The sequence below is a fragment of the Pseudomyrmex gracilis genome, unplaced genomic scaffold, assembly GCF_002006095.1.
Source record: "Pseudomyrmex gracilis isolate BER0280 unplaced genomic scaffold, ASM200609v1 scaffold_8, whole genome shotgun sequence".
NCBI lineage: Eukaryota > Metazoa > Arthropoda > Insecta > Hymenoptera > Formicidae > Pseudomyrmex > Pseudomyrmex gracilis.
Window position 1 is genome coordinate 60014 of NW_018020592.1, and position 21311 is coordinate 81324.

General features: G+C 46.3%; 2 protein-coding genes across 2 annotated transcripts; both read right to left on the bottom strand.

Moving 5' to 3' along the window:
- Nucleotides 1-6934: 6934 nt before the first annotated feature.
- On the bottom strand, nucleotides 6935-10394 carry LOC109861281 (NAD kinase 2, mitochondrial-like). Its single transcript, XM_020440859.1, has 5 exons — nucleotides 9712-10394; nucleotides 9151-9483; nucleotides 7593-7677; nucleotides 7253-7511; nucleotides 6935-7173 (listed from the first exon to the last, which is right to left on the bottom strand). Exons 1-5 carry the CDS (start codon nucleotides 9963-9965, stop codon nucleotides 6935-6937), a joined length of 1170 nt encoding a protein of 389 aa, XP_020296448.1. The 5' UTR covers nucleotides 9966-10394.
- LOC109860751 lies at nucleotides 9761-21088 on the bottom strand. The gene is made up of 4 exons (XM_020440032.1): nucleotides 20963-21088; nucleotides 16630-16907; nucleotides 15544-16511; nucleotides 9761-9845 (listed from the first exon to the last, which is right to left on the bottom strand). Exon 3 carries the CDS (start codon nucleotides 16371-16373, stop codon nucleotides 15582-15584), a length of 792 nt encoding a protein of 263 aa, XP_020295621.1. The 5' UTR covers nucleotides 16374-16511; nucleotides 16630-16907; nucleotides 20963-21088; the 3' UTR covers nucleotides 9761-9845; nucleotides 15544-15581.
- Nucleotides 21089-21311: the final 223 nt, after the last annotated feature.

Sequence of the window (21311 nt, forward strand, 5' to 3'; positions counted from 1 at the left end):
TCCGAATCGCGTTCGTTAATAATAAAAAAGCGCGGCGCCCATATCCCTTCGCCTATCGGTTTCGCAATATATAGAGACGACGACAAACCCCTCCTTCCCACCTCTTAACTCATTAGGTAGCGATTAATTATTTAATTAGAAACCTGCCATCGTACCACAAGGTGGTAATACGCCGCTTGCGCGCGATATATGGATTCGGCGGTGTCAGGTACACACGTGGATACGTGTGTTTGTACCTGGGAACCCGGCGTTTGCTTCCTGCAAGATTCATACATTAACAGGATGTGTTCGTTTGCTCATTGGTAAACCGTAGTATGATCATTACACTAAGGATATAGGAGGTGGGTAATGGAACGCGCGCACGCGAGAGCGAGAGTCCGATAAGGCGCCTCCGATCGATACGCAGCGAGGAAATCTAGTTCGAGACAAAGCGTTATACACTTGCAAAATACACACGGAGTCCTGTACAAGAGAGAATACTTTCCTTCAGTTCTCGACTTCTCTCTTACGTAATGAAATTTATTTCCGTTCCTGTTAATTTTGTTTCTCACCATATTTGCACACAGTGAGTGCACATAGCTCCTCTAGTAGCTCAGGATCGTGTGTTTGAAAAAAAAAATCTTGAGCTACATTTAAGTGGAAACATTTCTTTTGAACTTATTTGCCGAAATGTAATACATTTATATATGTATGAAACGTGGTCGAAGAACAGAGGTAATTGAAACAGGACGAACTTATTAGCCAACTCGTTCTCATCTACTTCTTTCTGTCTCGCCATCGTCGTCGCGACGCTTTCGTGCATTAACGCCGAACGAGTGTTTTAGCGCGGCCCTTATCCCCCGTGCGCGCCGCTCTGGATCGCGCGCGCGAGTGTATTTTTCTTTGGGCTTTTAATTAGTCCGGTCATTAATTAAACACATCTCTCCTTCGGGCACCCGGTCCGTCGACGCCCGGCATCCTTTCTCTCTCTCTCTCTCTCTCTCTCTCTCTCTCTCTCTCTCTCTCTCTCTTCTTTATCCCAGCTCGCACTTCTCTCCGTCTCTGTGTCTCCCTCCCTCCCGCGGCTAGCCGCTCTCTTCCGCGTCTCTTCCTCCACCAGCGGAGGCTCCACCTCGCAACACTTCAGGAATTTTAATTTCGCCCTAACGTGTAAACACGCCGGCGCCAATTTATTTCACCACGGGGAGCGTTTTAAAAGGGAGCTTCGGGCCAACCTCGCTTTCTCCCGCTTCTCGCATCCTGTTTGCCCTTAACTTTAATTCTCTCCCCCTCCCCTTTCTCTCTCTCTTTCCTGTTTTCCCTGGCAACGAGATGCGCTTCGCGATTTACGGTATTGCGGAATAGCCGCGGGTACCGGCGTAAAGGAAATCGAAGGCCACACGGTGTTAGTGGATACATCAAGAAAATACGATAAAAAAAAGAATATTAATAGATAACATACAAAAAAGCTTTCCCCTGTTTTATTAAAAATATTTTTATAATTAATATAAATATATATGTATTAGTTTCGTATCATATTAATTCGAAAGTATTAATGTCCAGTCTTTTCAAAAAATATCATTTTAAATAATCACAGACATAAAAGTATAATCGGCCCGGTCGTTCTCCAGAGTGCTGGATTCTGGCTGAGCTTATTCTATCGCGAGAGAGAAAGAAAGAGAGAGAAAGAGAGAGAGAGAGAAAGAGAGAGAGAAAGCGAGAGCGTAGGTTTTCTGCCCATGGCGGATAAACGGAATCGCTCGACGTCGGATGATTAGTGTCGAGCTTAACAGCGCGGAATAATGCCTGGGATTACGATAATTAAAGAGTACGATTAGTTTTATTGGCCGGTCGTAATAACGACCGGGAGAGAAAGTCTCCCCGATGAGCGGGGAAAATTCCGTTTTAACTTATAAACGCGTTTTATTCACTCGACCCCGCCACCGCGTCATTTCTCGCCTCCCTCGCCTCTCTTTTGCCGCCGTAGAAAATTGAAGCCGGACGTTGTATCCCAGTTTCCGATAATCGTTATAAATCGCGTCGCGTTTGCCACTTAATCGCGCGACGTGACAGGATAACCCGTTTAGTGCCCTTATTTAGCGGCATTATGCGCGGCTAAAACGGCGTTCGTCGAGTATTCAGGTCAAAAGGCTGCTTTGAGCTTAGCGGTGCCGGTGCAGAAAATGGAACAAACACACTCCGCGATAATTTAAGCCGAGTTCCGAGAGGCGGGGGAGGGGGGGCACGGGAGAGAATCTTCTCTCCCTCCCTACTCCCACCTCGACCTTATCCTTTGAAATCCTTTAATGGGAATTCTTTGCGACTACTGCGAGATAACTTAACTCTGTGATAATATTATTGTACCTGCCCCGGAGCTCGCGGCAAGCACTCTTGATATCGCGAGAGAGAAACGAGAGTTTCAGCTGTGTGTTTCGCGAAAGCAGAAACGGTCAGTGTGATGAGGCGCGACTGTTCGCGAGCAGCGGCAGCGCGATGAAATTAATCAGAAAGTATCCTAATTGGATTTCAATGTGCCGCTCCCAACTTCTTATGTTATACTTTTATACAGCGAGAGTTTTATACGAAGAGAGGATATATAGAGAGAGAGAGAGTCCGTAATTACTTCGTTAACTTCAACAACATCTGCTTAAATTCACACGTCGGAGCGATTTTTCCCTCATCGTCGTCGTTTACAACGCGGTCTCTTCATCAATTTCGCGAGATGACAAAACAAATCGCCGCTCGCGAACAGCGTTCTCGGATATAACAGCGAAGGAGAAACGTTATACGACCTTTATTGTGACTCTCGAATCACCTCGATTTATCGCCGATGCACCGGACGAATTCGCACGGTCGCCAAAGCACGAATATGGGATCGCGGAACGCATCGATCCGAGAGACTTTTGGTGGAACGAACGGAAACGAGACCGCGACGATGATAAAAAAAAAAAAAAAAGAGAGAGAGAGATATGACAGAAGAAGAAGATCGCAGAAAGAAAGGAAGTAGTCGGGGGAAAGGGGGAAGAGAAAAGGAGATCGTACCTGGAACTGTTCCGCGCAAAAGGTAAGATAATGGAAAGTCGGAAAGAGCTGCCGATCCGCGCGCACCGGAGACAGGTGGAGAGATATAGAACGGCAATACTTCAAATTCATTTGCGCGACAATCTCCGGTTCCTTTCGCTTCGCGGCGCTCCCGGGGCAACCTCCCCCTCGGTAAAATCAGAAGTTCGCTTCTGCGGAAGCGACCGCGGGAGAAACGACGACGAGAGACAAGTGATAACTATATATACGCATTACAGAGAGAGAATAAGAAGAAAAAGGAACGTTTATTGTGGTCTTAGAAAAAACGGGTGAAATGAACCGCATTGAATATGGTGAATATTATTGAGATTGTCGTTCGCGCGCGCAACCTCGCGCTAAATTTCTTTGGGGATGGGGTCTCGATCGCGTAATTGAGTTCAACCTCGCGGTTTTCTTCTTTCCGTGAGTAGGAAAAGACGGCGAGAGAACGACCGGAAGAGGGAAACTTGAAATCGTCGTTTCGACAATTTTCCGTCGAAATTCATCGAGCACGACGGGGACGAACGGGAAATGAGCCTCGCTCGTTCTTCTCTTTCGGTTTGTACACCACGCGCTTTGGTCCGCCGTCCGCACACCCTCTCCGTAGTCCCCTTTTTGTTCGCCTTTCCGTTTCCGTCGTCATGGGGATGTCGCGACGACGCTCAGGATAAACCATGCCGGGGGCGACACGAGCGCCCGGACGACACCTCCTCTCCGATAAATTATCGCCTAATTACGAAAACCTGCGGTACTACGGGACGGCTACGTCTGCCGTAACCCCCGCTGACTGCGAGGTGCATATTACGCTCGTTTTTCACACAGTTGAAAAATCTCCGCTGGGCATGAACCTTAAAACGGCAAGCAAGCGCGCACGTGGCCCCGGCTCTTTAACACGCTAAGCAAGTTCGACGACGAAACTCGTTTATCCGCGTCGCTCGAGAGCTTCTGAGATGCCGAATTGAATCGCTCGGGGCGAGAATAATACAGCGCGATATCACGGATTAAGTGGAAATGGCAGTTAGAAAGAAAGAAAACAGAGAAGAGAGACAGTAATAAAAAAAAAAATTTTTTTATCATTTATTATCCAATTCACATTATTCAACGCGCGGGGGTAAAGGGGTATCTCCCTCCGCTCCTCGATAAAACAGCGGCGCAAATGGCCCTCGACTAACTCAACGACGTAGCCATTTTTACGTATCTCGAACGAAACGGGATGGGAATGACAAAGTGGATCGATCAAAGCGCATTAGACGCGGCGATTAATCGCCGCTCGTTATATTTTCCCGCTTTTTCGCCACTTCACGTCGCGCTGTTGCAGTTCGCGTGCTTGCCCGTTCTTCCCGCGTTAGCCTTTCATATTTTCATTAACCGTCATTACATTCCGTCTCCCGCTTTGCGGCGGTCGCCCGGCATGCGCGACGTTTTTCCGTATATACGCAAAGCGAACGATGCGACAGTAGCGGTCGCTACAAAGGCGGATCAAATTACAACCGTGGATTAAAGCCGGGAGGAAAAAAAAGACAGCGTTTGCATTGCCCACGCAAAAAAAAAAAAAAAAAAAAAAAAAAACACATCCGCGGATCCGCCTTTCATCGGTACGCGTGTTCCGCGCGGCTCGGATGCGGTTTTCTGCCTTTCTCTTTTTCCGCGCTACTCTTTTTCGCGGTTTCTACCACTTACCCTTTACCGTCTTCCGTTCTCGTTCTTCTTTTCCGCTCGCCATTTCGCGAGTTCTCCTCGAGCCACCCCTCGAGCTTTTCGGCACGAATTAACGTCCCGCCCATGAATCCGCTAATAAATCTCGCGAGCCGCTATTACCGATCCGCACGAAGGAAGCTAAATCTTCGGATAAGGGCAAAATGGCCGCGACCGGTCATCGGTTGACGAATTTATATACGGCTCGAAGTGCGCGCTGAGAAAGAGAGAGAAAGAGAGAGAAAGAGAAAAAGAGAGAAGAAGTGCGATTTTCGCGGAAACGATGCCGATGCGAGGCGCGGCGCGCGGCAAAGGCAGCCGCGGGGATAATATTGATTTTTGCGATTACACAGCACGCGCAACGCGCCAGGGTTTGCTTACACGCGTAAAAACATCGTATGTATGCGTCGAAAGTTATTTATTTATTTTATAAATACGCGCATATATACATATTTCGCGAAAATCGTATCGCTTGCAAAACCGCGCGCGCGCATACATTCCGCGTCGTTTCGTGCGCCTCGAGCGGTAATCCCGTGTTAACGCTTTGCTTCATTAATATGTTTATAATCGTAATGACGCATCGCTGGCCGCTAAAGCATTCTATTGTGCTCGCGTTCGTTTTAAATCATTATCACGCGGGCGTATCGGGATAATTATTAATTAATTATGCTGCGTGATACCGATAACAAGCCGATATTGCACGGACGATATATCGAAGAGATATTCGTTGCTCGTATTGTCGCTGTGTAACAAGCGGGCATTGTTTTAAAAATAAAAGGGATCTCGCGATGCGCAGAAATTTGTAAATTATCGCGCTGTCTGCTCTTTGTTGCGTGTGTGGTGCTTTAAATGTTATAAATTTTGCCGATTTCCATTTTGTATGTGATTGTGTGTTTGCGTGCGCGAAAGTTATATCCGTTTTGTTTTGTGTCCGAATCGCGGACCTTCTTGTCTTGAAATGACACCGCGTCGAAAACTTTAGCAGAAGACGACGGCGACGTCGACGACGACGTTCAATTACGAAGTACAAAGGACCGCCCGACATCGCCCGTTATTCCCGTTTGCCCGTACATTTGTTTGTCCTCCATGAGACTGTCTGGGATGGATCACCATTGTTCTTACAGATTGGGGCTTTCGCGAGGATTAATGAGAATGGCTCGGCCGTTCACCGAAATCCGATTGGGAAAGCCCACACGGACAGCTTAAATGCCATGTTCTTTCTTCACACGAGAGAGATGTGTGTCTGTGACACAAATAACGCCGGAGAAAATTAAATGATAACAAATAAATGAATAATTTACTAAATAGATTAATAATTCTTTTCGTGCGTAAATAATTAAAAAAAAAAAAAAACCGTTCAAATCATTTTCCCGACAAACTAATTCAATTTGAGTAAGTTGAGAAGAAAGAAACGAGATTCGATTTGACCGCGCGAGTCCGTTATTTAATGAAACAAGAGAAACAATGCTGTTGAAATTCTTTCGGAGCGCAATTGTCGAGAGAAGCGATCGGTTTTAATAAAACTAAAGTTTTCAGCGGCGAAAACTGGACGCGGGTCGCGAGACTTTCGTTTCTTCGCAACTCCTTTGCCGCTTACTTTACGCCGCGCTGCTCCCGAAAACACGTTCTCGCTCAGCTACTCAAGAGCTTTGCGCACGGCTGGTATCTCGTGCGTCCCCACAACTTTCGTTCCAAGTGGAACAGTGCACTTAGGCGAAAGGTAGATGTATATATATATATATATATATATATGTGAGAAGGTACGCTCTCTCGCTCGTGAAACACAGAGATACAATCCGAGCGCGTGCTCGAATTGCGACAAGGAGTGTTTGCGGGTTTCGGCGGGAACCCGAAATTGCGGGGTTAATGGAAGCCTGGGTCTGCGCCCGACGAAAGAGGTAAAAGAGGGGAAGGAACAAGAAATCGCGAAGAGCCGGTAGCCCTTGTAGATCGCTTCGAGAAAAAAGGCGGATCCATTTCTCTCGACGCTGAAAACAAAAATGTATCAAGCCGTCCGTCGTCAGCGCGATATAAATTTGTAGACTTGAAAGAGTCATTTAGTTTTTTTTTTTCGTCATCCGAGATTCAGCAAGTAAACCGAAAGAACTTATGTTCCCCTTTCTTAACGACCGTCTTTTCTTAATTACGACGTTGAGAAGGCTAATTAATTTCAACGCATCATTTTTTACTTTTCTTTTTTTTAAATAAATTTATTGCTGCAAAATATGAGATTTTTTAACGAACACTCGGGACAGATTTCGAAGACCGCGGTGCTGCCGTCGTTGAAGGGCACGGATAAACTTCCGTCGAGAACGAGAGCGGCGTCGAAACCCGACGACTTGATCTTGATCCTGCGGCATTTTCGCTTTTCCGAAATACGCGTCGAATAGCGCGAATTGCGATACATCTCGTATATCGTATAAGCCATTCGGGAGTCTTCTGAAATGACGCGTGCGAGAGAGTGAGATAAGATTCGAAAAAGCCAACTCTCGATCTGTAAAAACACGTGGTTTGCTACCTGGAGAGAACAGCAGATTGTTGTGATACTTGCGCAGCAATTCGTTGCTCTCTTTTGCACTCAAAATTCTGCCGGTTGCAATGGTGACGAGTACGCGAACGGTCTCGACGGTCTTGAGATTCATCGTTCGGAACCAGAAGCGAGAACCCGAACCCGTGCAAACGCACATACCCGACGAGCGTACCGTGAACGTCTCCTCGTCGTCGACCTCGACAGTCAGAGTGATGGTCCTGGCCGCTACAAACTCGGACATGAACACCTGAAAGCGCGCGCGCGCGATAATTGTTATTGATCGACAACAACGAGACTGGGACCGTTTTACGTCCCAAATGTGTACAACCTCGTTTAATGCCAGCCAGGGCAAAACTCTTCGACGGGGCTGCAGAGCATCCGCTATTTTCCTCTGAGTGGATCTCGTGAGTGCGCTGCAAAGATTTCATTTGTTTAGGGCGTCTCTCCGGAGACGTCTCCGTTGCGAAAGGAATTAATGGGACGTAAGAGCGAGCGACGTCGCGAGAGACACAGAGAAAACGAGGCCGCATGGAAACGTAATGGAATATCAAGCGTGCGACGTCTGAGCAATTCGCCGTCGTTGGATGTCGAATTAAATTCAATCGGCGGATTAATCCCTTTCGCATTTTCCAGCCTTAATTAATCGACGCGTCTTTCCTCAGCGAGAAGATACGTTTTCTCCTATGCCGTCGAGCGCATTGTGTCACCTCGTAAAATTCGCGCTAAATTCGGAAGTTACGACCGGCCTCCTTACGCGCAAGCCGTAACTGTGCGGACCTTTGTAATTTACAAGTTATAACTGCCGAAGTTATAACGCGCATAAGCTGCAATTCGGAACTTTGCTTACGGCGTTAGAGAGTGAAAGAGAGAGAGAGAGAGAGAGAATTCGGGCAATGAAGACGCATTACGACGTCGTCCTCGCGAGAAGATGTAGAGAATCGACGCGATACTCCTTCCCCGGCTGCTTATTTCAAACTTGGACCGCATCTTCGTCGTGGTGGTCGGTAAATAAAAGTTTTAGCGCGGTCTCGTTGCTAGGCAAACGCGCTTTAATGCTTTCTCCATCTACGCGCGGGCGCGCTTTCGCAGATCTAACGGAATTACACGGGACATTTCTCTCGCCGCACGCGCGTATATACGTCTCTTTCTCCCTCTCTCTCTCTCTCTTTCTCCCTCGTCACAACCTTATTACTTCTCGTTTCGCTATGCAGTCCGTACCAACCACTCCCCGACTATCAAAAAGCATTCAAGATCTTATCTTTTTGCAAGAGCGGGCTACGTTACCGTCAATGACGACTCGAAGGAAGTTTCTCCCTTTCAGGCGAGTCGCGAATAAAGAGATACCCGTCGTGCGTACCGGTAAATTCCTCTTCTTCCTCGCTTCTCTTCTCAGTTCTGTTCGCTTTGACACGCCCCGGATTTATATTAATACGATAATTCTATAATCTACATCGAGCTCTCTCTCTTTCTCTCTCTTTCTCGCTCTCGCGACTTACGTGAAATCGCGACAGGCGACTGTATTTCTGAGAGATAGTTTTCCAAGTCGGCTCTTACCAAAGGTACGGCGCGGAGATAAAATGTGGAATATTGCGCAAGAAAAGAGAGATAAATAATGTGTCCTCTGCGCGCGGAGATATAGATTTTTATTTTTCTTTATACCGTTCTTATTTTTATCGTCTTTATATTTTATTCTCCATTTTCATGTATATATGTATTTCTCTCACTCTCTCTCTCTCTCTCTCTCTCTCTCTCTTTCTTGCTTATATACTTTTATTCCCAAAGATTAGAGAAGATACATGGGTGCGTGTCGGTTAAATATAAAGCGTATGAATTACGCCTTAATCCGTACGTTATTCGCCAAAGAAACTTTAAGCTAATTCGCTTACTCTATTCTTCTTTCTTCTTGCGTGCGGCTCTTCTCGTGCAGATGAAAAGGTTCCCGATAAAGCCCCTCTCCCGTCATAATCGTGCGTATACGACTCCTCATCAGAACGGCGAAATCGCCCGCGTGCAATTTCTCGAAAATCCTCTCGATCTCCGCCCCGCTGTCACTCACCGGCACGGTAAAGATGTTGCAAGTTCTCGGATGCGGATTTATGCCGATGATTGGCGTCTTGTTGTTCGTTATCAACTTCGAGGCTAAGAGAAAGGTGCCGTCCCCGCCAATCGCGATCACCAAATCCGCCCATCCGCTCGTGCTCGCGCCCGCGACGTCTATTCTGCATTCGGAAAAAAAAAGTCGCAATTGGCAAAATCACTCCCTTCCGCAAAGTTTAATTAAAATTGACAATTAATTTTTGTCAAGAAAACTTAAGTCAAATTTCGAAATTGCAATCTTGAAATTACGTTAGAAAGATTTACGCTTTAAGAAGCGGAAGGAAGAGCTTTGTGACGACGACAGGTTTGTTAACTCTCACAAAGTAACTTGTACTCGCAAAGAACGTTACCTTTTTATGATTCGATAACCGACGTTGAGATTATGAAGAACTCGCGCAAGTTCTTTCTCGCAGGCGACTTGCCGACGATGCTCCGCCAGGATCTCGTCCGAGTCTTTACTTTGCTTTCTTAAACGATCTAGAAGCTGATTATCCGATAGATCGGGATGCAAGGTCTTGAGAAAATCGAAGTCGGATAATTTCGCGATTCCGAGCACGCGCAGCGGCCATTTCGGTGAGTTCAGTAAACAACGTAATAATTTCATATTTAAGTGTCATTATCACTCGACAGTTTTTACACCGTCGTATTTACTTGACATCGATTGAGGAGGTTACGTTTCTTTGGTTAGATTAATTATGTCATTTTTTTTGTTGAGAAAGCTGTTGAGCGACGTGATTTGCAGTGCGCGATTAAACATTGATAAGTACTTTCACGAGTATCGGGTTTAACGAGATCTCAAGCTGTACATGTACTCGGAAATCCCGGAATCGCGTCAGAATTACGTCGGAAAGTAGTTTAATTTATTAATTATTGAGCGCGCAACGCTCAAGGCGTGGAATCTCATCGGAGACACTGAATCATTAGCAACATTCTCCGCAGCTCGGATTTCCAACACCGGCGAGCATTCGGTTTCCGAAACCGCTTCCTGGGGTGTTTCCCCGACGACGACGGAGCAACCCACTTCGCCGCCGGGATTCGCGCGCGGCTATATATTCTTCCGCGCAATTGACCGCGACATCCGCGCGCCGCAAGAAACACGACTTTTGTAGGTCACAATGTAATGCATTGGCGGAATTTAAACGCGCGCGCGTTCATGTATACAACATATACTTTATACTCTGTGTGTGCTAATTTTAAACGAATAAAACAAATAAAATTTCGATTTAAATCAGATTTAAATCGATTTAAATCAGATTGAACAAAAACAAACTTTTTAAAAATTTGCAACAATTAATCAACAAGATATAACGCGTGAGAGAGATAGAAGAGAAGAAAAACAATGATTAATTTGTAAAATTACGTTTCCGTCAGATCTTTCGCAATTTCCTGATTCTCCCATTCGACTCAGATTCGAGCGAATTAACGAGCAATCCTCTCAACGTTTATTGATGCGAATGTCGTCGTCTTTTATGGCGAGCAGGACTCACGACGGATGTCGCGTATGTGCTCTACTACGCGAATGACATCGGTCTATCGGACACGGGCAGAAGCTCTGGTCGGAATTGAACGGTCCAAAGACGCCAGAACACACGGAGACGTGTTCGTACGACGACGGTGGCGACGGACAGGCCGATGGCTCTGGACACGGCAGTGATTTACACGGAGACGGTTTACACGAGGGTGGTTTACACGCCGGCGGATTACACGACGGCAGATTGCACGGAGGTGGGTTAGACAGAGGTGGATACACGACCGGGCATGCACGTTGCCGGACGTACGATGCGGCACGATATACACGCGCGCGCGCGCGCGCATATACACACACACACACAAACATGATGGCAAGGAGTTGCCGCGAGAGAAGGGACGGGAAACGCTTGTTGTCGTCCGTGTGTTTAATCAACTTAGCGTGATAACGCGACGGATGGAGACGTCGAGGAGCATTATGGGATCCTTCGCATCCTCCTCTCGCGATTTTTTCTTCGTCTGAAATCTTCCTCAATGGAAGTGCGCTCTTTCACGATGTTCCACGACGCCGCCGTGAAGTTTCCTTCTGTTACTTCGCGCGATCCAGAGAGAACGACGACGATGTCGTCGCATCTCTTACGAAAGTTCCTTGCCTTCCGTGTTGTCATTATCATCGTCCGTGACGTGCAAACTCCGATCCCGGTAGCCATCGATGTCGTCGTTGTCGACATCAGCGTTCTCGAATGCGGTGCTTTACGTGAACGATGACGCGCAGCGTGACGTTCTGTCGGAGCGTATCGTATTTCCTCTTCGCGGACCAAGTTCCCGCACCGTGTACGAAGTTGAATAGTAAATCTTCGTACGACACGCCGGCGTGATGCACATCCATCCGGGATGACGTTAAATCTCTCCGCTGCTTACGGCGGCTATACCTGGCGTTGCACGATCGAGACGCTTGTTCCCCGACGCGGCGGGCAACACCCGCCCTGCTTGCGAGGCCCGCACGATGTTACATTTCAGGAAGACTAGCCGGGAGCTCATCCTCGTTATATCGGTCACCCAGGAAGTTTCGCCAAACAGATTGCCGCAAACTCCGACCAAGTTTTCGTCCCGATGGACTCCAAAGTACAAAGGCTGCTTAGATCCCCGCCGAAGAGGTGTCTTCTCGCGCGCGCAAACCACCGAGCTTTCGCGCATGAATGTTCCTCGAATAGTTAATCGCATCACCGATTTCCATCAGAACGGAAATTAATAATAATAATAATAATATTATCATCCCTTCCTCTCTTTGTTTGTTCCAATAAAATCTTATGAAATTAAAAAATTTGTTGCTATCGATTATTTTATATTTTAATTTGTTCTGTTAAAAAAAGAAGAGATTTTAAATTACTATTTAATTTCAATAAAGAATTAATGTTTATGATAGTAATCCGTATTATTCTGAGGAATAAATTTTTAACAAATCATGAAACGCACAACTGTTTTTTTTTTTTTTTTTTTTGTATAATTTACGTTTCGTCAAAGTGTCCAGCAGGTGGTCTATCCAGGAACTTCGTGACGAACTTTTGCGAAGTTACACCACAATCGCCAACCGCGAAGCCTGTTTAAAGATAGAAAGTCTCGTGACCCGAAGTTCTCCAACTGCCCGCAAGCTCTTTTTGACACTGTTTGACGTTTCTTGCGGGAAACGCGCTAAAATGGTTTCTTCTTGCCCGTGGACGGTTTCCAAGTAGCGAAATAGTTTTGCAAAGCGAAATGAAAAGACGATCACGTGGTCCGTTTCATTCGTTGACTTCCGCTCTTTTGCCAACAATCTTCTCGTTCTCGCGACGCATAGTCATTTCTTTAATTTTTCGTAACTTTTTCGCAATGCGGGTTCGGGGGGATTATTTGTTATCATTAGAGAGTTGTCGCGAACTATACTAATTGATGATGCAACACGCAGCACAGCAGGCGCTGCACAAACACACATAATCACTCCCCTGTCCGCATTAATATATCGTGCGACATATTTGTCTCGTCGTCCCGCATCGATGTGCCGAGTATCGCGCGCATGTATGTTTGTAAGTTAGCGCGTTATTAATTTTAATTATTAATATACGCCGGGATTGTGTGCTCGACAGCGCAAAACTATATGACCGTTCGCACATCCGGGTTAATAACTAAAATTAGTACGCGGTATATAATTAGGATTGACGCACGTCACCGACTGCGGTGCGGATTACGTTACCCATTTGTCCGTTTATTTATTTTAATTTGCTCGATGTTGTAACATTGTCCGTCCGTATCTTATATCCGTAAATTTCATGAAAAATAAACAATAAAACCGTGCGCGTATTAAAGCGTGTCATATGCGATGTGTAAAACGACACGTAACCTTCGCGCCACCGACACGCAATTGATTTCTTCAATTATTCAAAATAAAAATATTAAATATTACACATAGCTGTCGATATCAGTTGAATCGCAACAAATGTCCGAACGTCCACGGATGCGTAAAGTATAAATTTCCACGTGTCCAGCAATACAATTGATCTCTTCCGTGAAGCCGAGCGTTGCTCCATGCCGGCCAGCTTTGATGCTGCTGATGATGATGATGATGATGATGATGATGATGCCCGCCCATTCGAACGTTGTTCATGTCAGATGAACGCAAATAATAACACTTCGTGCTGCAGATACAACGCGGCTGCAAATTTCCAAATGTTGTCCTACGGTTCGCGTAATTGTTAACATCGCAATTTCCGAAGGACGCATTAGCGTCGATCGGCAATCGAAGTCCGGATTGGTATCTCGCGCACGAATCTCGTAACGGAGAACAACAAACGTGACTTGAAGTAGCGATTCGTGCAGTTTTCCGCGAACAAAAACTCGGAATAGCGTCGAGGTATTTAGATTTTTCGAAACAGATGTTACTCGGCGTTGCATCGTCGCAGAATCGCGTCGCCTGTAGAATTTTCGACAACTTGCATCGATCTCTCGAACACACTTTTCTTGGCGACCTTCCGGAAAGAGCAAAAAAATTTCTTATCATTTCGGGCGACGAGAGAAACGTCGCGATTTTTTTGTCAGTTGTGACACGTCGTTGTTCCGCGCTTTGTATTTTCACAATTGACGTCGATCTCTCTTCCGGGGCAAGTTTCTTAGATTTAATGAAGGGTTTCGAAATCTTACGGGACAAGTCACGTTTCTTCGTCTCCTGTGGGAAATCTCTTCTCAAAGAACCAACAACAGCGTTGTCACGAACAACGGAAACGTCTTTGTCCAGTTTTGGACGCGAATCAATTTTTTCCAACGGTTCTATCTTCTCTTTTTCTTTCTTTTTTATTTCTGAAATATATACAGGTTGAGGTTGTTGCTTTACGGTCGGCGCCGTTGCATCGATCATTTTCTCTTTCGTTCGAATAATCGGCAATAATTTCTCGCGCTCGAAGATTTCCTCGTCAGTCTCGTCGTTCTCGCTGTCTGTCGACGTCGATTCGCAGACCGATTCTATCGCACTGTCGAGCGCCGGACGTTTTTTCTCCGTCAACTTGTCGGATATTTCCGAAATTTTTCCAAGAATTTGGTCCGCGCGCCGCCTCCTCTCGCACGCTTCCGCAAAAGCGTCGAATTCTTTGCTCGCGTAATCGCTCTGGATTTCGTCGCACGTCGAAACAATCGTGCACCGCGCGGTTTCGCCCAGTCGCGTGGTGGACGTGACCGCGTCGATCTTCACTCGCTTGACTTTACAAACAGGTGTAATTATATTATCTCCGGTCAGTGATAACGACGTGTACGTAATGACACTATCTTGAGTTTCACACGTCCCGACGCCCTTGTCTTCCACGGTGCAGCGCGCTAATTTTTTGTCGCGTATTACGTGCACGGTGGAGTGCGTCAAGATGTTCATCAGCTTGTAAAACAGCATGTAATCTCGCGACGCGTCGCCGGGAACGCAATAATTGAAAGTCAGATAACTTTGGTCGGTCGCACTCGGGACGCCGGCGCCGCAGCTGACGAAACAATTCGCTCGTTCGGTCCAGTTTGTTGTTGCGAAATCGACAATCTCGTTCTCGTTATTCGCCATGCTTATTGATTTATATCACAAACGCGCGCGTGTTAATAATAACCTGTGGCAGAACGTCGCGTTAATATTGAATACGCCAAATTGAATGTGTGCAATGGTTAATATTGAATAGGCTGAATTAGAATTTTGCTTCGCGCCAACTACGAGAATCGTTCCGATGTGTGAATTCGCTTGAACTTCGCAATTTGCAGAGGTTATCCATAATTAACTTATGTGTTTCTGTTTCTGTTGCTGTTAATAATTAAAATTTCATTTCGGACGTCGATCTCCCGATGCGGTGCGGTGCTGCATCGAGCGGAGTTGTGACACGCACATAGAGAACGAACGAACGAACGAACGGGGACGGGCGGGCGGGCGAGCGGACGGACGGAAATACGAACATGCGTGGGGAAAACGTCAGGTTACAAAATTAATATATTGCGAGGTCGCCGAGGTTAAAGTGTTCAAACTGAACTTGCGAATAGTACCGTCTCGATATATCGAATTTACGCATCGATTTAAATAAAAAAAAAAAAAAAAAAAAAAAGATCTGACGAACACAAATTTGAATATTTGCAACGCGCGTATTACACTCTGCTTGTTAAAATTATAATCTATAACGATTTAAAGATAATTAATATTCATATTAATTAATATTCATATTTACCTGCGTTATTATCTGCTGGAAATATCTCTGATAGTGAATTATCCCGAAAATTCATCAGCTCGTTTCGGTTCAGCCACGTAGCCGTCGAATTCGGACCTTTCCGGATATTCCACAGCCAGCGTTTCCTCTAAACTGATCGAATCGAGGGAACGTTTTATCTCGTAACATTCGGACTTGTTGCAATCGAGACACTGTACGATTCTTGACGCGTCTAAAACCGGACACACGGGACGTGGCCGATATATATCCGGCGAGTTAAACGTCTCCGTGGAAACAACGGGGTTCGTCGAGGTTTGCGTTCCCGTCTCTTTTGACGACACGATTTCGTCGTCCGATTCCGATTGCAGCGTTATACTCATCAGCATCTTCTTCTTCGTCTTCTTTTTCGTCCCGTTGGCGACAAAGAACTCCGATAAGATCCTCGTAACAATCGTGTCGAGTGTTTGCACTCGAGTGTTTACGCAGGGCCGACTTTCATTGTCCTTACGAGCGGTTTGCGCAGTGAACGACTCTATTTGCGTAATCTTCATTCCGTCGCTGGCGCTGGTAATAGCGATCGTAGACGGTTCCGCCGCTTTTCCGACACTCCTCCTTCCTCCGCGTCTTTTAAACACAGGCGCGAGTTTTCTCGCGCATTTTGGCCATCTGAAACCGGGACGATTTTTTCGCAATTTCCCGGACGATACAAACGGCGCTACCCATCTGGAAGTCGACGCCACTGGTTCGCTCGGATCGTTTTGCGAAGAATGCGCAACGGGATTTGCTCCCATCGTTATTGAGGATACCGCCGCAACGATCTTCGTAGTCGAATCGCTCTCGGTCGCTTCCATTGCGTATGCTTCCGATTTTTCGCGCGATGTTTCCTCGGGCGTCGTCACATCTGCTTCACCTTCTTTTCTGTCTACCGCCAGTCGGAGTTCATGATGACTTGGATTGCTCCCAAAAACGTTCCATGCGTCTGCACGGATCTTTGGAAAATTGATAACTGTGTATAGTAGCGCGAGACAAAGAGAAAGAAAGAGAGAGAGAGAGAGAGAGAGAAAGAGATGTGCGCTGCTATAAAGTTTGATTTACAGCGTAACTCACGCGTAGAGTTTGTTTCTTAATGCGACAGGAGCACGTATGCGAGGAGATACGTTTCACAGATTTCTGCTTATCTTCGACGCTCTTCGCGGAATTTTGTTTGTCGTCGTCGTCGTCGTCGTCGTCGCTGCCGCCGCCCCTGTTGCGAAGTTCCGAATACGCAGAGTCCTCGAGATACGCGAAGGATCCACTCAAACGACGGTGAGGATACACGTTCTCGCGGCTGTTGGTTCCATCCGGAGACTCTACCAGGATACCTCGATACCTATCACGTTCACGTTCTGCGCGAGAGCAATTATTAATTCTCTATCAAAGGGGCAAGAAATTTATGTGCGCGAGGAAATGAGAGAATATTCCACGATATTGAATATTGCACGAGCATTCGTATCTAAATGCAAATTCCTCTCGCGCGCAAAGGCTAATGCAAAATTTGAATATAAATATCCTTCGTTATTCTACGTGTAACCTCTGTAATTTTTAAAGAGACAGAAAATACCATCCAGATGTTTATGATAAAATAATTGAATATTTTCTTTTGCGATTTTAATGAAACTCTACAAGTTGCACTTGCGTGTAAAATCGACGAGAAGTTTTTCGCTCTTCGGTTTCAATTTTTCTGATATTTACTCAAAAGAAAAGATACATTTTTTTTTTTTTTCCAGCGCGATATTTATAGTTTTCGTTTGATCGCGTCGGTATGGAAAGAACAAAAAAAAAAAAAAAAAATTGGAAAAAAATGGAAAAAAAGCAGCGTGCTGCGGAAAAAGCGAGTGTTTCGTTTGTCACGTCGCCTTCGTAAAAAATCAACACAATCTTTAAATAAATGTTGCATGTATTTTCTAAGTAAAAACCAGGAGAGAGAGCAAAGAGAAATGTCGCGTCGTGATGCTAAATATGAGCCATGAATTTCGATGGCTCCGTCAGTGCAACAGGTAGACGTGTGTGTGCGCAGAGGATTGATTACTATTAATCGTACCGCTGTAAAATACACACGACTTTTCGTTCTCCCTTTTTTCGGCGTTTCGACGCGCGTGCGTATCGCGGCGGGATAGCGCGATCGCTCGCGGCGGCGAATTTTTCCACGCCGATACCTCGACCAAGTCCTCGCGATATTTTCCCATCGAGTCCACGATTGCGCGCTCCTTCTTCGATTTGCTTCTGCTCTTTGCGCGCATTAAATTTTTACGACACGTTTCTCCGCATATTTCGCCGCCGGTGCGCGAGGACGAGCCGCTTTCGACGAGCGTCGCGTCAGCCACTTCAACGGGATTTCTCTGCGAGCGTACCGATTTAGATGCATCCTTCACAGCACGGCCGACACTCGTCACAGCAAGCTTTACGACGTTCTTGCACGCGTCTTGCACTTGCGACCAAATTTTGCCCATCTGTAAACTCGTCCAAAGAGAGTAATCGCGCGTCTCACGACGTTTGCCGTCGGCGTTTGCATTGTCGCTCCTTGTTTGTGACCTGCCAACATTCGCAGAACTTCGCTACGCAGGCAAAGCCCTCATGTTTTGCATTACACACAGAGTGTCGCGCGCGCAAAGATCTAATATACTTCTTTTAATCTCGAGTTTCGCGAGGAAAAGTTTCAAACTGATTAAAACAGGAAATACAGAGGAAACATAAGTAAATACGTCCTCTCAAATTTGCTACACACTTCATAAAACGGAAAAAAAAACAAAAAATTACTAAGAACATTTCGGTAATACACACGTTAGTTGGAACGCACGCACTCTCGCGGAGTAAATCAGATTCATTAAATCCTCCGAAATGGCGAGTGTGTTCCGTGAGCGAGAAAATAATAAAAGCGTACGTGCTCCGCAAAATAAAAATAAATCGAGATAGAGTTTTGATATACGGGAATAACTTTCAAAGCGCGACGCGGAAAAGCAAAGGATGAGAGAAAAATAAAAAGGATGTGAGAGAATTCTGTTCTCTTTATCAGGCGATGGATGTGCGCTGCAGCGCCAAAACCAGGCGGGGGATACTAACGTTGCCTCGACCATTTGCAGGCTCTCGCGTTTCCTTATCTTCGCGCTTTCGCGCAATTGGACACGAATCGCCTCTTCCGATTTATATCTGTTAGACGTAGTCGACGTTACAACGACGGAAGAGAGAGAGAGGAAAAGAGAAAGGCAAAAAGAGTGAAAAAAAAAAAAAAAAAAGCAACGGCAGCGCGCGGTCCCTTTATCGCGCGACCATATCTCATTCAAATCTCACTCTCACCTGGAATCACGTTTTCCTTTGAAATCCACACTCGCGCGCGCGCCAGCGTCTACGGTCGCGATTCTTCTCTTCCATTTGTAATCCAATTGTTGGGCGTCAGTTTCAATAGAGCCCCGCTTCCACTTTGAATCCACTACTTCACGTAGGAATTCGCCTTTTTCCCCGGGAGATTGGTCGGAACGCGACGGCACCGCGACAACGCGGACTACGACGCAGTCGTTCGAGCTCGCGTCCCGTGCGTCCCACGTGTCAGCGGCTTTCAGCGAATCTGATTTATTCAGCCGTTCTCTCGCCGTCTCCACCTCATCCTCTTTCGCGCGCCGCTCGCGTTTCGCAGAACGCGTATCAATTTCGCATCGCGACGCATCCGAATTCGCGGTGGCAGCGGGACTCGAATCGCGAGCAAAATCGGCGACGAAGCTCGTCTTCCTTGCCGCGGGTTTCCGCGTCGCGCGGGCTGAGCTCCTCCTCCCCGTCCCGCAGTTCACGCAACGATCGTTACGTTCAATTCGACACAACGAATATTCATCATCGTACTCTCCGGTTGCGTATTCGGGCGCGATGCTCGCCGGGAGCTCGTCCGATTCGAATCGCTCGACCTGTTTCCTTTGATGCTCGTTCGACAGGGCGGAATTTTCGAACGGTCTTGCCTCCGCTCGCGCAGCGAACGCAAAAGGGTAACAGTCGCGTTGCATATTTATACCGCAATGATATTTGCAGAGACACCGACATCCATGCGCGCGATGAAAGCCCGTCCAATCAGTCGTCATCTCCGCATTCAAATCGGCAACGTCGTCGGTGCTGTAATACTCTTGATCACAGATGCGATATTCCGAATGCTTCTTGTGAAAAATCGAACAGCACAAGTTCGCGATTTGCTCCCTCGCACACGTCTCTTCCACATCCCCCACGGGGTATTCCATATTATTGCAGTCAACGAAAGCGTCGTTGTGATGGCAACACACGGTGGAATCGATAAGCTCGTTCGGAAAATCATCTCTTGTAGATAATCGTTCGTTTGACGTGTTCTCTAATTGATTCGCTTCGCTAGTAATCGTATTCGAATCGTATCGGTGGATTAATTCTCTTTGATCGTTCTTGCGCTTGCGTTTCGCCAATCTACGAGTGTTTTTCTTCATTTTCCCGTAATTGTCAGTATAAAATACGGCCACCACGGGTCTGCCAATCATTTTTCTACTCGAGCTTCGATTTCGCATTGACAATCGTGATTGCAGCCTGAAAGAATTTACACGGGAAAAGAGTTTTTGAAATTTATAAAAAATTCTCATGCAAATATTACTCAAGATTAAAGAAAAAGCTCGTACTTAGATATTGCGACGGATTTCTTTTTGGATGTTAAATTGTGCACAGAAACGACATTAATTCCAACACCGCTTCGAGAAACGCCATAAGCATCGTTGGAAAGATCAATGATAACTCCGTCGGGAATCTTGCCGCATATTTTTCTCTTACGAGTCGATTTACATCGAGATTTATCCTCGTTCCTCGGAGAGGCGCCATCATTCTTGACCGTTTCATCGTAAGGTACGTTCTGTATCGCGCTCTCGCAACTGAAGGTAACGCACCGCGTTTCAGCGCGGTAATCGTTCGCGAGCTCATCAATCTTTCCCTGATCCAATTTAAACGCGCATATTTCATTCGGAGAACCGTCTCCATAATTTTTATCTAGCAACTGGCTCTCATCGTCTCGCGATATGAAATCCCGGGCGTTGCGCGCCGCGTCGCGGCTCGGAAGTAGCGAACTGTTTAGGTGAGATCTGTTGTTTTCACCTCTCGTAACGTTCGCCATTGTATAGGCAATCGAACGACTCAATGCGACAAAGTACGATATTGTATTAACGTGCGTAACAATATCTCGAATCACGTCGCGCGATAATCAGACGATCCGGATGAAAGGGACAATTATCCGCGAAATCTCCGTAAGACAGAACCTGACGCGGGATGAGTAATGATCTGCAGACAATGAATCGGGACGCGAAAGAATTAATTATTGCACATACACACACGTACGCACACACACGTGGCCTGCATTAAACGCTGTTGTTTTATCGTTGCAGCTCCGTGAAATTATATCATTCTCTCTTACGTAGATGCGATGAGTGAAATCTCGTCCGCTGACCGAGTGGGACATCGTGATGCAAATTGACCGAATCGCGCACTGGTGAATTTTGAATTTTTGACGAGGTTAGTCGCGCGCGGTCCTGGATGTCAAAAGTTTGGCTACTCGACTCAGAAACAATGGAGTAACAGCGCGTGGTGTGTTGATACGAGCTTGTTGCGCGCGCGCGCGTAATTTCTACGTCTACATCATTGCTCTTACGTTTCTCTAAGCCTTTTTATACTTTTGATTTTTTTTTTTTTTATAGTACTAGCACAACACAGGCGCGCGCTACGCGCACGCTATTATTGTTTTTATTTTAACGTGTTGTGCGAGT